Here is a 16,672-nt window from a genome sequence, read left to right as displayed (position 1 = left end):
GCCTCTCAGAGCCCCTGGCTGGAGATCCCTGGCTCTAGCAGTCACATCAGGAGAGGGGAGGCTTGGTCTGGCTTGGCTGAGATGCCTCCTTCTCTCCTTTCTATCAGGGTGGTAAGCTGGGATGCATCTCCCCATCCTGCCCTGGATCCCATTGTTGGCAGCCAGTTGAGGAGCCCTCCTATTGCAAGGTGGGTTGCAAGCTGCACCTAGCAGGGTAGGGCAGCCAAAAAGCCATTAAATGGGACAGAAGTGCCTTAGAACCCACCACAGCCAAGCTCTACAGATCTCAGCCACAACTCACCCCACAGCTCTCCCAAAGTCAGTGAGAAGTGGGTGAGGGCACAAATAGAACAAACAAAACACTTTCCTGGGGGAGCTCCTGCTGAAGATGAAGCAGCTGGGAGAAAAGAACTGAGTCCTCTTTGATTCAAAACAGCTTTGCCACCACAGGTTGTGGAGGAGGCAAGGGAGAAGGCAGCTTGGTGAGACGTGCTCACACCATGCCCCCACACCACCACTGACACCCAGAGGAATCTCAGGCTGCTTTGGGTTGGGAGGAACCTTTAAAGCTCATCCAGTCCAACCCCCCTGCAGCCAGCAGGGACATCTGCAACTGGAGCAGGGTGCTCAGAGCCCCAACCAACCTCACCTGGAATGGTTCCTGGGATGGGGTAGCTCCCACCTCTCTGGGCAGCCTGGGCCAGGCTCTCACCACCCTCAGTGTCAAACATTTCTTCCTTCTGTCTGGTCCAAATCTCCCTCTTTTAGTTGAGATCATCACCTCTTGTCACAACAGGCCAAGGAGTCAGCCAGGTGTTGGCACAGTCCTCCAAAGGCCTCAGCCCCTGCATTTTCCTAGCTCCAGAGACACAGCCAAAAAGAAATCTTCGTTTTCCCCCTCCTCTCTACATTATAGAGCAACCCTCACCTACAAATATTTCCTTCCAGCACCTGCAGAAAGCATTATAATTCCTGATTTTATCTGCATTTGAATTCATTTACATTTGGAAAGGACCCAGTTAAAAGGAGCTGGAGTCCAACCTTCCAATCCTCCACTGTTCTCATCCACCCAATATTGCTCTTTACAAACTCAAGCAAGACCTTCATCCCTGACCAGAACAGAAGGGAAAAATCCCAGTGGTTTACATCCAGCATGGGCAGCAACATGGTTAGACCTCCCCCTAACTCCCACCCCCCCTTGACTGTGCTGTTTAGCCTCTAGAGTTTAAATTGATGAAAAATAAAGCTCACATTAACATTTCCTCCCATTTTTACTGGTTCCTCCTGGCTGCAGTTGTAATTTCAAGGCCACCGGTTGCTCATGCTCTGGAATATGAGGCAAAGAGCTGATTTGGGGAAAAAAAAAAAAAAAAAAATCTGATCTGGATGATTTTCCATCTTTCTAGACCCCAGAAACAGAATATAAGAACCTGCAGATGCAGATGGGAGGGGACCCATAACACTTGGGGTGCCCCTGAGAACTGCCAGCCAGCCACTACTGAGGGGTGATTGAGTCAATTAATAAATGGGGAGCAGGAATAAAAAAGTAAAAATCCCTCCCAGGCGCCCAGACCTGACAGCAAAGTGCTTCCCTGCTTCCCATCGCTGCTCTTCTTCCTCCCTTCACCTCCCATTTCCTCCAAGAGTGTCTGAGGAGAAGCAGCCGGCAGCAGATGGAGCCCCGGCCGCGCTCGGGGAACGCTCCTGCAGCTCTTGGTTTTAATTAGGGTGGTTTTGGAGCCATCCCCCTCCCTCCCCAGCGAGGGGAGCTCATTAATGTGGCTGCAGGAGAAGGCCCCAGAGGCAGGAGCTCTGATAGTGTCTCCGGAGTCTCCTAATTAACTCTGTGCTGATAACGAGGTAGTCACCGATTACCGCCGGGGTTGTGGAGGCGACGCTTTGTGCTTGGGTTGTCTGTGTGGTCAGGAGGGGTGCAGACACCGCCTCCCCCACCTCCCCTCTAGCAGTGATTTAATTGCAAACAAACAAAAGCCTGACTAACGAGACACCAAACCCTCGTGTCAAGCACAATTGGCAGAATTTATGCCCTTTCAGCGTTCGGCTTCTGCGGATTTGCTGCGTAGAAACTTCTTGGGCAGTGGCCAAACAGGCAGGGAACGCGTTAGAGGCATGGGGGAAGGGGGAGGGAATTCATCCTGGTGTCAAAAGCCAGGATAAAAGGTCTCCCCTGCTGGCTGCCAGCCTGACCCAGAAAGCCAGGAGTGAGCAGAAATATCTGCACTGCAAATTGAATTCAGCGACACGTTTGTCCAGAGGTTAGCAGGCAGAGGAGAGCACCGAGCTCTGAGCACCAGCAGAACCACCTGGCACCCCCCCAAGGCTTTGAATTATTAAGAGCACCCCCACAGCAGCTCCCACTCAGCCTCTGGGATAGGAACTGGTCTGGGAATAATCCCCCAAATGTGAAGAAACTGGGGACAACGGAGAGCTGCTTGTGGGAAAGGAGGCTGAGCTTGGTGAATAAATTATTCGCTATGAATAATTCACCCTGACCTAGTTGTAATTCTTCTAGTCCCATTTAACTCTTCTCTTGGCTTCAGAGAGGTTGGCTATGGCCTTCCTCTCTCCCATGGCTGGCAAGGAGCCAGGGCTGGCCCCAAAATGTGGGCCACAACTGGGGTGCACAGAGTGGTCATCCTACCCTCAGGAGGTGCAAGCTTGCTCCTTGTCTATCAAAAGCAATGCATGGTGCTAGCTGTGTGCAGGAGAGGTAGCCTGGATGGGTAGCTAGAAAAGGGCCACCCAAACTCTTGCTTAGCCTTCAGGGACCTGATCTTGATCTTAAAATCCATGTGGCAAGCTGAGGTACAGCCCTGGTGTGAATGAGGAGCAGCCCAGCTCTGAGGTCAACCTCCCATGACACATCCAGGAGCCTTGGCCAAATCAGGGGGTGTTAAAGGGAGAGTCAGAACCCTCTTAATCCCTGAGTAAATCACCCTTGCAATAGGGGGTGCAAAGCCAGGGTGGACAGCACCAACAGAACCCCCAAATAAAGTCAGGAGCCCTCTCTGGCTGCCAGCAGCATCTTGCAGACTCAGTGCAGAGCTTTATGTGGAGCTTGGTTGGGATAGAAGTGGGGAGGTGGTGGTGGTGCTCCTGGCTTCTCCTGTTCCCAGAAAGGGAGGTAAAAAGGTGAGTCTGAAGAGCAGTGGGGAAAGGCTTGGGTTCTTGCCTCTCCCAGCACCTAAGTATCACACTAGCAGGCTCTCAGTAAAACTTTCCTCCACAGGATCATTTGGGCTGGAAGAGACCTTTCAGATCATCAAGTCCAACCATGAACCCACCAGTGCCAGGTCACCACTGAACCACATCCCTCAGCACCACATCTACACCGCTTTGACACCCCTCTAGGGATGGGCTTCCACCACCTCCCTGGGGAGCCTGTTCCAGGGTTTGAGAAACCTTCCAGGGAAGAAGTTTCTTCTAATATCCAAGCTAAACCTCCCCTGCTGCAGCTTGAGGCCATTTTCTCATGTCCTATCACTTGTTCCTTGGGAGAAGAAACCAACCTCCACCTCACTCCAACCTCCTCAGTTGTAGAGAGCAATGAGGTCTCCCTTCAGCCTCCTTTCCTCCACACTAAACACCCCCAGCTCCCTCAGCTGCTCCTCACCAGCCCTGTTCTTCAGACCCTTCCCCAGCTTTGTTGCTCTTCCCTGGACACATTCCAGCACCTCAACATCCTTCTTCCAGTGAGGGCCCCAAAACTGAACCCAGTACTCAAGGTGTGACCTCACCAGTACCCAGCACTGGGGGACAATCATCTCATTGGCAGTGTAGTGCCAGAGGGATTTAGCAGTGCCAGGTGTGTTTCCTTCCCCCCCTTTTCATGAAGCACACAAAGCTCTGTGAGGCAAAGGAAGGAGTGACTCCAGGTGCCTCCAAAGCTGGCTGCCACTCTGCTCCTGAACAGCAGAGAGAGACCCAGGACACCCCAGGACCAGCTGAGTCTGAGAGGCCTCCAAGTCTCACCACACAACTAAACGGAGTGAAGAAACACCACCACCCTCACCTCAAAATGGACCAGCCAGCAAAGCTGAAGGCACCAAAGTCAACACATGCTTCCCTCTTTTCACTTGACTAGGGAGAAGATACTTTACAATTTGTTTCCTTCATCCTTTTCCTCCCTCCCCTCCCCAGTGCAGGACAGAGCTCTCCCAGTGCCCGAGCAGCACAGCAGGAGGACCCCACGCATGCACCTCCAGGCAAGCAGCAAGCCACAGGCACAGTACTACAGGGGCTGGTGTCGTGCTGACCAAGGAGAACAGTTGAGAATGAGGAACCAGAAAACAGCAGAAAGGAAGAGACAGCAGCCAAGGAGGCTGCAAAGAGGGGAAAAGCCAAACACAACGACAGGGTGCACGGATACGGAGAAGGCAACACAAAGACGAAGGGGAAACCACACAAAACCTTGGCAGAGAGGACAGGGAAAGGAGCTATGGAAAGAAAAAGGGTGGACATGGGGCAAAAGAGCTTCTGCCAGACAGAAGAGTAAAGGCTTCTAAAAAAATCATGGGGGGCAGAGGGAAGAAGGGAGGGAAATCAAGGCAGAGACAAAGCCCTGGTTGCTGTCAGTGCTGACTGAGCAACAGCTGCAGGACAAGGGGTGGTTGTCCCTCCACAGGCTGGCTCTGCCTGGAGGGGTGTGTGGCTGATGGGCTGCACTCTCCTCCCCAAGTGTCCCATCAGCTGTGGGAGGCCAGCAAGTGGCACTGGGGTGGGGGACACCAAAGGGTGTAGGGCAGAGGGGGGGGGGCATGACCAACATGTAGCCATCATCTGAGGGAAGACAGAATCATAGGATTGTCTTGGTGGGAAAAGCCCTCTGAGATCATCCAGTCCAACCATCAACCCAACACCAGCATGGCCACTAAACCATGGCCCAAAGTGCCATGGCCACATGTTTCCTGAACACCTCCAGGGATGAGGACTCCACCACCTCCTCCCTTGGCAGCCTGGAAAGAAATTGTTCCTAATATCCAAGATGTTCAACACCAGTCTGTCTGCATGGAGGAGCTGTTCTGAGGAGGAGGAGGAGGAGGGAGGGAAGGAAGGAAAACTGGTACTGACTCCTTGTAGGGTTTAGTTTCATCAGGGGCTCCACCCAAGCTGCAGCCTTGCACCATGGGAGAAGCTCAGATCTGGTCTGCAATCCATGATTCTGCCCTGCAGAATGAGGCTGATCACCTCCAAGCTCAGAGCAATCTGATGTTCAATCTACTTGAACCCATCTCCCCCTAGGGTGCAGTCACACACAGGCACCTTCTGGAGGTTTCTTAGTAGCTGAATAAAAATTAAATTAGACACCTTTAGGGGAAAAAAAAAAAATCAGGAGTCTGTATTTTTGAAATAGAAACCATCCCCATGTGCCTGAGGGCTGTGGGGTTTGTTCTGGGAAGACAAATCAAAAGGAGATGCCAGCAAAGAGGCAGGGAAAAGGCAGGCTCAGGAAGGCACATCTGCAGTGGCTCTGCCCAGGGAGAGCCTCCTGGGCAGCATTTGGGCACAGTCAGATAGAGGCACAGAGATGCCACACTATGGGAGTCAGCCAAAAGGCTTCTTGAAGATGCCTGCTTTGACACAGGACCTTTTTGTCCCCCCTTCTTTTTAAAACCCCTCTTATATTCTTCCTTTTTTAACTGTACAAGACCCGGGGGTTGAGGGAAAGGAGAACTTTATGCTTCTGGGACATTTGTGTGGCCAAAGAGCAGATCTGGTTGCCCAGCTGCAAACCACCTACTGCTGGGCTGTCAGCAGCTCCATGTTCATAGAGTCATGGAATGGTTTGGGTTGGAAGGGGCCTTAAAGACCATCCAGTTCCAACCCCCTCTCCCCACTCCCCCAGGAAACAAAAGGTGCTAAAATGAGCCACTGACTTCTTTAAAACCACTGCATTTCTGTGCAGAATCGGTGCCTCTCTAGAGCTGTTTATCTGTCTGCAGATGTGAGGTGGCATTTTGAGGCAGGCAGGTTTCTCAGGCTTGGTTACAAATTGCTCATAACAGAGATGTGCTTTTAAAGCAGAACCACAGCAGCCTGAAACAATTCAAAAGGGATGCAGAAAAGAGATCTGACTGACCAGCTTTTAGGTGATGGCTAATTTCCTCTTTAAATCCCAGAATCCCAGCATGGTGAGGGTTGGAATGGACCTCTGGAAACCATCCAGTCCAACCCCCCTGCTAAAGCAGGGCACTCACAGCAGCTTGCCCAGGATCACAATGGCCAGGTGGGGCTGAAATCCCTCCTGAGAAGGAGACTCCACAACCTCTCTGGGCAGCCTGCTCCAGGCCTCCAGCACCCTCACACCAAAGAATTTTCTCCTCCTGTTCAGAGAGAACCTCCTGGGTTCCAGTTTGTGCCTGTTGCCCCTTGTCCTATCACTGGGGAACACTAAGAGACTGGTGCCAAGATCCTAACACACTGAGGCAAAATCTTGTAGGAAGCCATAACCACTTCTTGCTGGATCAAGACAGCTCTAGGTTTGGGGTTAGCATGAATCTCTTCACAAAATCTTCCTTTCACAAGATCTCAGTGACAAAAGAAGCACTGTTGGAGGGGCTGTTGTGAGTTGGATCCATGGCACAGTGGGCTGCAGTAATCAGGCTTGGTGGTGGCTGAAGTGACACTGTTGGGTTTGGTGATCACTCAGTCACACCAGTGCCAAATGCTGCTGAGAAACATCTCCCTCCCAAACTCTGGGGTTCAGTGCTAAGAGTTTCCAAGGAATCATCCTTGCAGATGCAGATGTCCATGCTGGGAGAGCAGCATGGCTCTACCTGGTGGGGTCTGGGTCTGCTCTGTGATTTCACAGCTGTCTACCCGAGCTAGCAGAGGCTGGAAGGCAGCAGCCAGCAGCTTCTTGGCTGCAAAGCATTTTTATTATTACTATTATTTTGTTGTTGTTGTTCTGGTAGTGGTTCAATTAAAAAGTTTTTTCAGAATAAACAATAAATTTGAGGGATTTCTTCATCTCACTGCCTTAAATGTTTGCTGTTAAAGTAATTTCTTTCACGAGAGTATTTAAGGAGCCCTTCTGGTGTTGCCTCTGTTTAATAGCTTGCTAACTCCTACAGTACTGCCTACTCTAATTACTCCAATCTAATTAAAAGGGGGAGGAAAAAAACCCCACAACAACTTACTACTGAAGAGCTAGTGAGAGCAGACAGTCAAAGAGCTGTAGGAAGATAAATGGGGATCATCCTGGAGGGGCAATTCGCTCATTAACACCCTCCCTCCCTAAATTAGCCTAAATGGAAGCAGAATGAGAGAGAAGAGAGAGAGAGAAAGCAACACTGAGAGAGGAGCAGCCACATAGTCAGAAAGACAAACTGATGTGCCATAGTTTCAAAGACCAGAAAGTAAAATGGGTTTTAAAATAGTAATTAAAAAAAGAAAAAAAAAAAAAAGGAAAAAAAAAAAAAGAAGAAAAGCAGAAGAATCCAAACTCCAATCTGCTTGGGAAAGCAGAGAAAGCATCAGAGAAGTCCAGGAGAACAACACTAATGCCACAAGAAACCCAGCCCCTGCTTCAGCCACGGCACAAAGAAGCTGGTGGGTTGGCAGAGTTTCCAGGGGAGATGGGGGGGAGTTGGTCTACCTTGTAGGCAACACGAGCAGGGCATTTCTTTCCCAGGCCTAGAGGTGGGGACATGTGTCTCAGCATCTCATACATGTCTGTGTAACTGATGCGCCCGCTTGGAGTCAAAGGGAGGGAGAGGCGACAGCGGCAGGAGGACACAGAAACCAAACCAGAGCGGGTCAGGGGAGGGGGTGGGAGAGAAAAATCAGGGTAGGGATGGAGGAGGGGTGGGGGGAAAGGCAACACAATGGAGCAAATGAAAAGGAGGGGAGAGAAGGGGAGAAGGGGAAGCAGACAAGAAAACAGAGATCCGGTTAATCAGATTTCTCGGGAGGAGGAAACCAGAAGCGGGAGGTGGGGACAGAGGGAAGGTTCTCCGCTTCCGTTGCTGTGGTTCAAGCCCAACGTCTCCTCCTGGCTGCAGGGGTGGCCAGAGCTGCGCCCCGGGTCCCTCTGGGGAATGATTGATGTCTCTGCAGGGGGGAGGGCGGGACAGGGTGAGGGGAGGGGTTGGCTGGCTCTGTGCAGGGGTGAAGGGGAGCTTTCCCTTCTCACCCCCCAGACCAGTCAATCCAGAGGCTGCTTTCACCATGCCAGGGGGAGCTGGGAGGCAGAGTTATGGGACAGGGAGAGATGGGGCTCAGAGAACATCCTCAGCTTTCCTGCAGTGAGCAAAGAGCTGGGTTTGCAGGGCTGGTGGGCTCCCAGAGAAGCAAAAAGCCATTCCTGGTGTGTTTGCTCAGGGGACAGGCTGGCACTGCTCTGACTGCAAGCCCAGGGTGCCTCAGCCAGCCTGAACTTCTTTGGCCCCAGTTCAGGTTTCATCAAACCAGACCTCAGCACTCCATTCACAAGAAGGTAGTGGAATGGGGACCTGTTTGTCCCTCACATTTGATAGGACTCCTCTTTCATCAAGCCAACATCCACTGGCTGCCTCCAGCAGCACAGGCAGCTGCCTGTCCTGTGTGTTGGCATGAACTGGGAATTGCAGGGACTGGGGAAAAGGCCCTCAGACCAGACCACTGCTGATGGCATCTCCCTTCAATGCACATTGGTGGGAAAGAAAATCCTGCCCTGAGGAGCAAGGGGTGCAGAAACAGCAAGGAAGTTCTCCTTTGCCTTTTCCTGACTGCTGGGACCGGGAGCAGGACTGTGACAATCTCCTTGTGTTTTCCCAGTGAGCTGTCTGCTGCTTACACAGTGCAAACCTGGGCTGCCTGTCACCTGAGGAGACCTACAGATATTGCAGTGTGTCACCCCTGGCAAAGCAGGACAATATTGTCACCTCCACTATACTAGGAGGGAAACCAAGGCCTGACCCCTTTCTCTACAGCCTCAGAGGAAGGCAGCCACATGCCAGCCCCCTGCCCTAACATATGAGGCTCAGCTCCTCTGGCAGGCACTGCTGCAGGAGGGGGTGGAAGGAACCTACCAAGCCAGCCCTTCTATTCCTGTCCTTGGTAACTAACACAGCTAAAATACCACCCGGGGTTTACAGCCCAGAGCTAATTTAAGGGCTGCTGAGAGACACAGACTGTAATTGCAGCCAATGGCTCCCCCTCGGCTTCTCTCTTCTGCCCCAGCTCCAGGGCTGGAGGCTCAGGCTCTGAGATCTTCTCTGCAATGCCTGTTAACTCTGAATCAGGTGTGGGAGACCCCTGGGCTGGAGTGAAAGAGAAAAGCAAGGTCTGTGTTGGCTGCTTCCACCTCTCCGTCTTCTGCTCTCTATGCATTGGCTTCAAGAAAATGCCCCACTGGGACCCCACTGAAGCTCAGTGTCACTCTGTGCTGATTTCTTAGCTAAAGCTGTCCTTAGCTCCCCACCTCAGCTCCCAAGCACAGTGTCCTGTGCCAGGAGGCTGGAGGTTTCACTGGATGCCCACCATAGAGAGGAAATTTCTCTCCCAAGGCAATCTCTTGCTGTTGCACTGTCAGAAGGCTCTTCCCTTCATCTCTCCCCAGCCTTGGTAACCGTCCCCCTCCACTGCCCACTTAACCAGCACCCAGATCAATGCCTTTCCAGCTCAGGAAAGGGAAGGGTTGAAGTGTTGGTCATTCAACTGGAGATACAATGCCATGAAGCCCCACCAAAATGGACTTGCTGTTCCCTGAGAAGGCTGGGGGTGACACTTCTCTCTGGGGTGTATATATAGAGAGAGAGCTCAGATGCTGTGCTGCTTTTCCCCAGCCAACACTTCCCACCTAGACCTGGCAGGATGGAAGCTGGAGGGTTCACTGTCTCATAAAGCTGCCTGTCTCCAGCCAGCTGGGGTGTGGGAGTAGTCAGGGAAGAGATGCATGGAGGGAAAGGAGGCAGTCAGTCAATCATTCCTGGTTCCAGGCAAGGGGTTAGTTACATTACAGTTTCTTTTCTGTACTGTTTGCACTTGCACTTGGAGGGGGAAGGGGGTGGGGGGGGAGAAAGAAACAAAAACCAGAACTGAAAATGCTGGAGGGAGTCTCTGAAGTTCCAAACCTTGTATGCCACCCTATGAGGGCACTTCTTCCCTAGGCCCAGGGGTGGAGCAATTACACGTAACAAATTGTACATATCCTTATAATGAATCCGGCAACTGGAAAGAAAACATCAGAGGTTATGGCAGCAGCAACCCACAGGGGACAGCTCTCCCCCCAGGCAAACAGGAGAAGCTGGAAGGGCCAAACAAGCTGAAAAGCAAGGTTAGTCTGGCCCAGTTCTTGCAAGCAACTGGGCTTGCAATGAAGGAGGCACTTCAACAGAGAGAGAACTTCCAACTGCTCAGCATAAACCTGCATGGATGCATAGAATGCTTTGGGTTGGAAGGGACTTGGAGATCATCCAGCTCCAACCCCCTGCCATAGGTAAGGACACCTCCCACCAGCCAAGGTTACTCAAGGCCTCATCCCACCTTGTCTTTAACACCTCCATGGAGGGGACATCCACAGCCTCCCTGGGCAACCTGTTCCAGTGTCTCCCCACCTTCACTCTATAAAGAATTTCTTCCTAACCCCTAGTCTAAATCTCACCTCCTCAAGCTTCAATCCATTGCTCCTCATCCTGTCACTACAAGTCCCTCCCCAGCTTTCTTGCAGCCCTCTTCAGGTACTGGAAGGCTGCTCTAAGACTTCTCCAAAGCTTTCTTCCTTGGATTCTCTTCTGTGACCCCCCCAGCTCCAGTGCCATGCTCAAGGCTTTCCAGCCACCGCAGGTGGTTGCCTTCATCACTGATGTTTTGCTTCCCTCTTCCTGAGCATCTGCCTACAGCCAGCCCCTCCCCACCCCCCAGGTGCTGCAGCAGCCCAACAAAGCCAGTTCCTGCAGCACACAAACAGCCTATTTCTTGGGTTATTACTGGGATTCAGATCAGCTGGTTCAAAAGGGCTTGGGAACCTTTACCTTCCACCTACATAACCCCAGCAGGGCTGTATTCTGCTTCACAGGCAAGAAGCAATTTGCTGGCAGCCCAGAACTGCCACCTCCAGAGCTGCCTTGGACCATTGGCCCTAGGAAAAGCCAACGTTCATTACCAGGAGGTGAAATCAGAGCTTCTAGGTAGCTTTATGGTCAGTCTCATTAACTCCTAATGATATTTTCAGCTAATTTAACAGCAGGATTAGATTTCTTCATCTTTTTTTTTCTTTTGGAAGTAACCAACTCATGTGCAAAAGGAGCTGAGCTGAACTTCAAATCAACCTCTGAAGGAGGAAAAACCACAATGGGGTGGCTTGGCTTCACTGTGTTTATTTTGGTGGCTTATATAAAAGATTATTTTGGACTAACCTCCTTCAATCTGACTGCCTGTCTTTTTTGGTTGTTTTTTTTTTTTGGATGTGAAAAAAGAAAACCCAAAGCCCAACAAATTAAGGTCTATTCCAAACCTTCCCAGTCGACTCTAAAGCCATTAATTCAGAAACAGACCAAATGGAACTGTGCAAGTCTTGGCTGCAGGCCTAATGGTGGTTATAAAAACCAGATTGGTTTAACTAAGTCAAGAAGTTTACTGAATTCTAGAATGTTCTTTTTTCTTTTTTCTTTTTTCTTTTTTCTTTTTTCTTTTTTCTTTTTTCTTTTTTCTTTTTTCTTTTTTCTTTTTTGTTTTTTGTTTTTTCTTTTTTGTTTTTTGTTTTTTGTTTTTTTTCTTTTTTCTTTTTTTTTTTTTTTTTTTTTTCTTTTTTCTTTTTTCTTTTTTCTTTTTTTTCTTTTTTTTCTTTTTTCTTTTTTCTTTTTTCTTTTTTCTTTTTTTTCTTTTTTCTTTTTTCTTTTTTTTCTTTTTTCTTTTTTTTCTTTTTTCTTTTTTTTCTTTTTTCTTTTTTTCTTTTTTTCTTTTTTCTTTTTTTTTTCTTCTTTCTTCCTTCTTCTTTCTTTTTTTTTGGTATAATCAGCATGTAGAAGAATACATCTGAGCAAGTTCCCTGAGCTCAAGAGTCCATGGAATGCTTGAAAAGCAGCAGATGTGGTGCATGTAAGCAAACCATGACATCTTATGTCAAACAGGGATCCTTCCCCAGGTTGTTTAAATCTGTCTGGGGCTTGTTTGTTTACATCATAGGATCACCAAATTATGTGGCTTGGAAGAGATCTTAAAGATCATCCAGTTCCAATCCCCCTGCCGTGGACAGGGACACCTAGACCAGGTTACTCCAAGCTGTGAGAAGTGACCACATTGGACAAGACCTTGAAGATCTTGGAGTCCAATCATTAGCCCAACCCTGGCAAGTCCTTGACTCAACCACAACCCTAAGCACTATGTCTGCACAACTCTGAAACACCTCCAGGGATGGAGACTCCATCACTGCCCCAGGCAGCCTATTCTAATGCCTGAGAATCCTTTCAGTGAAGAAATTCTTCCTAATATCCAACCTAAACTTCCTCCCCACCACAACTTGAGGCCATTTCCTCTTCTCCTACCACCTGCTACTTGGTTGAACAGATCAAATCCTCACCTCTCTACAACATCCTTTCAGGGAGTTGTAGAGAGCAAGAAGGTCTCCCCTGAGCCTCCTTTTTTCTGCAGGCCAGCACCCTGTTCAACACCTCTTTATCTCAGAGAGCTAAGAACAAGCTCTCCCCTGGGAGCTCCTGCACCTCCTCCTGACTGCTGAAGGTGCTGCCAGTAGCATCTCCCCTCTTGGGAACTAATGGGAATGGGATGGCAACACCAACATTTGCAGTATCTCTAAAAGGTATGCACTGGAAAGAGGGCTATGAGAGAGATGAAGAGGTGTTCACTTTATATATCTTGAGCAAGTTAAAGCTCATAGAAATCCAATTTTTCTTTTTCTTTTTCTTTTTCTTTTTCTTTTTCTTTTTCTTTTTCTTTTTCTTTTTTCTTTTTCTTTTTTCCTCTTTCTTTTTCTCTTTTTCTCTTTTTCTCTTTTTCTTTTTTCTTTTTCTCTTTTTCTTATTTTCTTTTTTCTTTTTCTTTTTCTTTTTCTTTTTCTTTTTCTTTTTCTTTTTCTTTTTCTTTTTCTTTTTCTTTTTCTTTTTCTTTTTCTTTTTCTTTTTCTTTTTTTTTTATTTTTCTTTTTTCTTTCTTTTTTTTCTTTCCCTTTCCCTTTCCCTTCCCCTCCTTCTCCTTGTCCTTTTCCTCCTTCTCCTTTTCCTCCTTCTCCTTCTCCTTCTCCTTCTCCTTCTCCTTCTCCTTCTCCTTCTCCTTTTCCTCCTTCTCCTTCTCCTTCTCCTTCTCCTTCTCCTTCTCCTTCTCCTTCTTCTTTTTTCTTTTTTTCTCTTCATCCTTAAACCCAGGATTGTCACTCACAGATTCACTGAATGGTTTGGGTTGGAAGGGACCTTAGAGATCATCCAGTTCCAAACCCCTGCCATGGGCAGGGACACCTTCCACTAGCCCAGGTTGCTCAGGGCCTCATCCAACCTGATCCTGAACACTTCCAGGGAGAGGGCATCCACAACCACTCTGGGCAATCTATTCCAGAGTCTCACCACCCTCCTACTGAAGAACTTCTCCCTAAGATCCAGTCTAACTCTGCTCTCCCTCAGCTTCAAACCATTCCCCCTTGTCCTGTCTCTAGACACCCTCATGAAAAGTCCCTTTCCAGCCTTCCTGTAGGATCCCTTCAGCTACTGGAGATTTCATTCCTTTGCTAGTCAACCCCCAGCCATGGACCAAACCCCTGTGTGTGCTTTACTTCTCTCTCTTTTTCCATGAACCCAAGGCTTGTGCCACCCCCAAATCCACCACTTTTCCTGCTCCTAGCTACTGGTTTGTGTGGGGGGTGGGGGGGGTTGTTCCTCTTGAGTGTTTTTTCCCCAGAAAAGGTTATGGAAAGTTGGATTTGGGAACAAAACTACAGGAGATGTTGGGAAAAGGTGAGTGAAGACACACAGATCAAGCCTCTGGTTCAAATGTTACCTATTTAAGAGCAATAGACCTTGAGAGAGGCAAGCATTTAGTGACAGATGGGAGCAGGAAGCAGCTCACCTGCATCTAAGCATAAGAGAAAACTGCCTGGAGATGTCTTGTAATGTGTTGTGAGTTATGCTGTGGGGGTCATTTCCCATTCCCCTAGCCATGGCTATACTGGGAGCTGGAAGCATAGAATGACAGAATGGCTCAGGTTGGAAAGGACCTCAGAGATCATCTATTCCAACCTCCCTGCCACGGGCAGGGACACCTCTTAGAATTACAGAATTGTCAGGGTTGGAAGGGACCTCAAGGATCATCCAGTTCCACCCCCCCCTGCCATGGGCAGGGACACCTCCCACTAGAGCAGGTTGCTCCCACTCTTGACTAGACTTGGCTGCTCAAGGCCTCATCCAACCTGGCCTTGAATACCTCCAGGGAGGGAGCATCTAAAAGGAGATGCTTGGCATGGGAAACAAAAACTGGACCAATGTTTTCTCTCACTGAGTTTGCCCCACTAGTGGAACAAAGAGCTGGATGGAAAATGGGTCCTCCAAAGCCCTGTGTCTCCAGATCCAGGTGGGCTGTAGTGTTGGGATCATACTTTAAGGGACAAGTGAAGCTCAGCTGGGTGGTAGCTAGTGGGAAACACCATGTCCAGAGCTTCACACAAGTTCAGCCTAAGTGGTGAAAAGCCCTTAAATTGTGCATGGATTTCAGATTGCTTTTCAAGGATGGAAATGTTAGTCCCACTTCTGGCAGCAGAAGGGTTTTCAGTGGAACCCTTCACAGATGGGGAAAAAAAAAATCCACAGGCACATGTTTTAGGATCCAGCCTCGAGCATCATGGCTCAGCTGCTCTTTGATTCGTCCTTCTGCCCCTGGTCACACTGCCAACATCAATAGCTTCACACCAGAGCCAAATGGGGGAAAGGTTAGAGAAAAACAGCATCAGGAGCTTAATATCTGACAGGTTGTGTAGGAACAGCTCCAGAAGTGAAAAGGTTTGGCCCCCGAGGGACTCACAGAATGCAACCTCTGCACTCAGAGTGAGCAAAGCTTTCTGTCAGCTCAGTGCTTGTGCCTGTCCTGGGTGGAACATTCCTGACCACACCAACATTTCCAAAGCACATTGACTTTTTCTTTTTTCCCCCCTTGCAGGTGTGTTACTCCTCCTGTGGATGCTATCAGGGCCAAGACTATTTCTGAAGGAGGGAACAGGCACTCCCAGGCTTTCAGTCTCATGGAGATTTTCTAGTGGTAAGAGACAGGACTGCATTTGAACAAAGAAATGGGGGGGAAAAAAAAAAAAGAAGCTATTTACTGCCTGCCAAATCCTCACAAAGGACTTGTCTGTGCTACAGAGCACGTGGGACTGAAAAATCTGCTTGGAGATGACAAGCTGTGGCTATGTGTGCAGTGTATGGGCAGGCTCCTGGTGGGGATGGCCCTGAGCTGGTTAAAAATCACACACAGTTCAGAGCAATGCACTCATTCTGGGAGAGGTTTACATGGGAAGTTAGCCTCAATCAGTTTCACTGAGGGTTTTTTTTAAAGCAGTTTAATTGCATCCTAGCAGGGAGTCGGTGATGCTGATTATACAAATGGTCTCTGCAGCTCTCTCTGCTGAAGGGAAATTAAAAAAAAAAAAAAAGAGTGGGAAGGTTGGAGGCAGCTTCCTTGCAAACACAGAGGAGATTCACTGCAGAGTAACTCACAGGGAGGAAAGTAAATTAGTAAGGTTTAAATAAGAAAAAGTCTCCCAACAGGCAAGTTCCCAAGCTGCAGAATAGCAAGGGAGTAACTGGGACCTGTACCTCAGAGCATCTGGAAAAGGAAACAACAGAGTCACCAGCACTGTTGTGCAGTGGCAATGGAGAAAAGCATTGCACTGGGGTCACTTCTAGTAGTGACCACTGGTCATGAGCTGTTCCCCAAAAATTCCTTTAAAATCCTCAGCAGTGGCTCTTGGGGCTTCCCAGCACAGGGTCCCTCCCTCCCTGCTGTGGTGCTCAAGCCCAGGTACAAGTTCTCCCTGCCAGCATCTTTGGATAAGAAAAGCAAAGAGATAAACCCCTAAAACCAAACACCTCAGCCTCTGGTTGTGAGAAAACCATTTCCTGCTTCAACACACTCAGGAGCATTTAATCAGAGGTTCCCTGAGACCTGAAATGCTCCCAAGTCCAGGCTGATTGCACTTGCTTCTTATTCCACACGGCTTAGGTTTCAACTGCAAGTCCAACTGCAAGCTAAAGGATTATTTGGAAGAACAGAAAATTCCCTTCTGCAATTTGATGTCATTAGAAGGAGGCTTCCAAGATCAAGACACTTAGGTTTGATGAAAAAAGTCTGCTTAAACATTGCATATTTTCAGCAAACTTGCCTCATGTGGTCCCTTGCAACCCCTAGCATTCTAAGATTCTACACTGAGAACCATCAAGTCACTCCCTGCTGCCTCACAGGTGGCTGAAAACAAATGGGGAATCTGACTCAGATGCAAAACTGTGGGGTCCAGCATCTCCTTCTATGGGAGAGAGAGCACCTTGGAAATCAAAGAATGCTAGGGGTTGGAAGGGACCTCTGGAGGTCATCTGGTCCAACCCTTCTGCAGGTTGCAGAGGGAAATGGGATTTCTGCTTTGTATGGCCTCAGGTGTCTGCACAGGCTGGTTCTGTGGTTCTAAAGGGAGAGAAATCACAGAGTGCTAGGGGTTGGAAAGGACCTCTGGAGG

General features: G+C 49.0%; 1 protein-coding gene across 1 annotated transcript in view; it reads right to left on the bottom strand.

The window, feature by feature from the left end:
- CACNA1B (calcium voltage-gated channel subunit alpha1 B) overlaps positions 1-16,672 on the bottom strand; it is a 437,648-nt gene that overhangs the window by 29,982 nt on the left and 390,994 nt on the right. The window contains exon 39 of the mRNA XM_054393221.1: positions 7,619-7,715. Within this exon, the coding sequence (XP_054249196.1) occupies positions 7,619-7,715 (97 nt within the window). The remainder of the gene's footprint in view (positions 1-7,618; positions 7,716-16,672) is intronic.

This window comes from Indicator indicator, chromosome 28, assembly GCF_027791375.1.
Source record: "Indicator indicator isolate 239-I01 chromosome 28, UM_Iind_1.1, whole genome shotgun sequence".
Taxonomy (NCBI): Eukaryota; Metazoa; Chordata; class Aves; order Piciformes; family Indicatoridae; genus Indicator; species Indicator indicator.
Note: the sequence above shows the minus strand (reverse complement) of the source record. Positions and strands in the feature narration are given on the sequence as shown.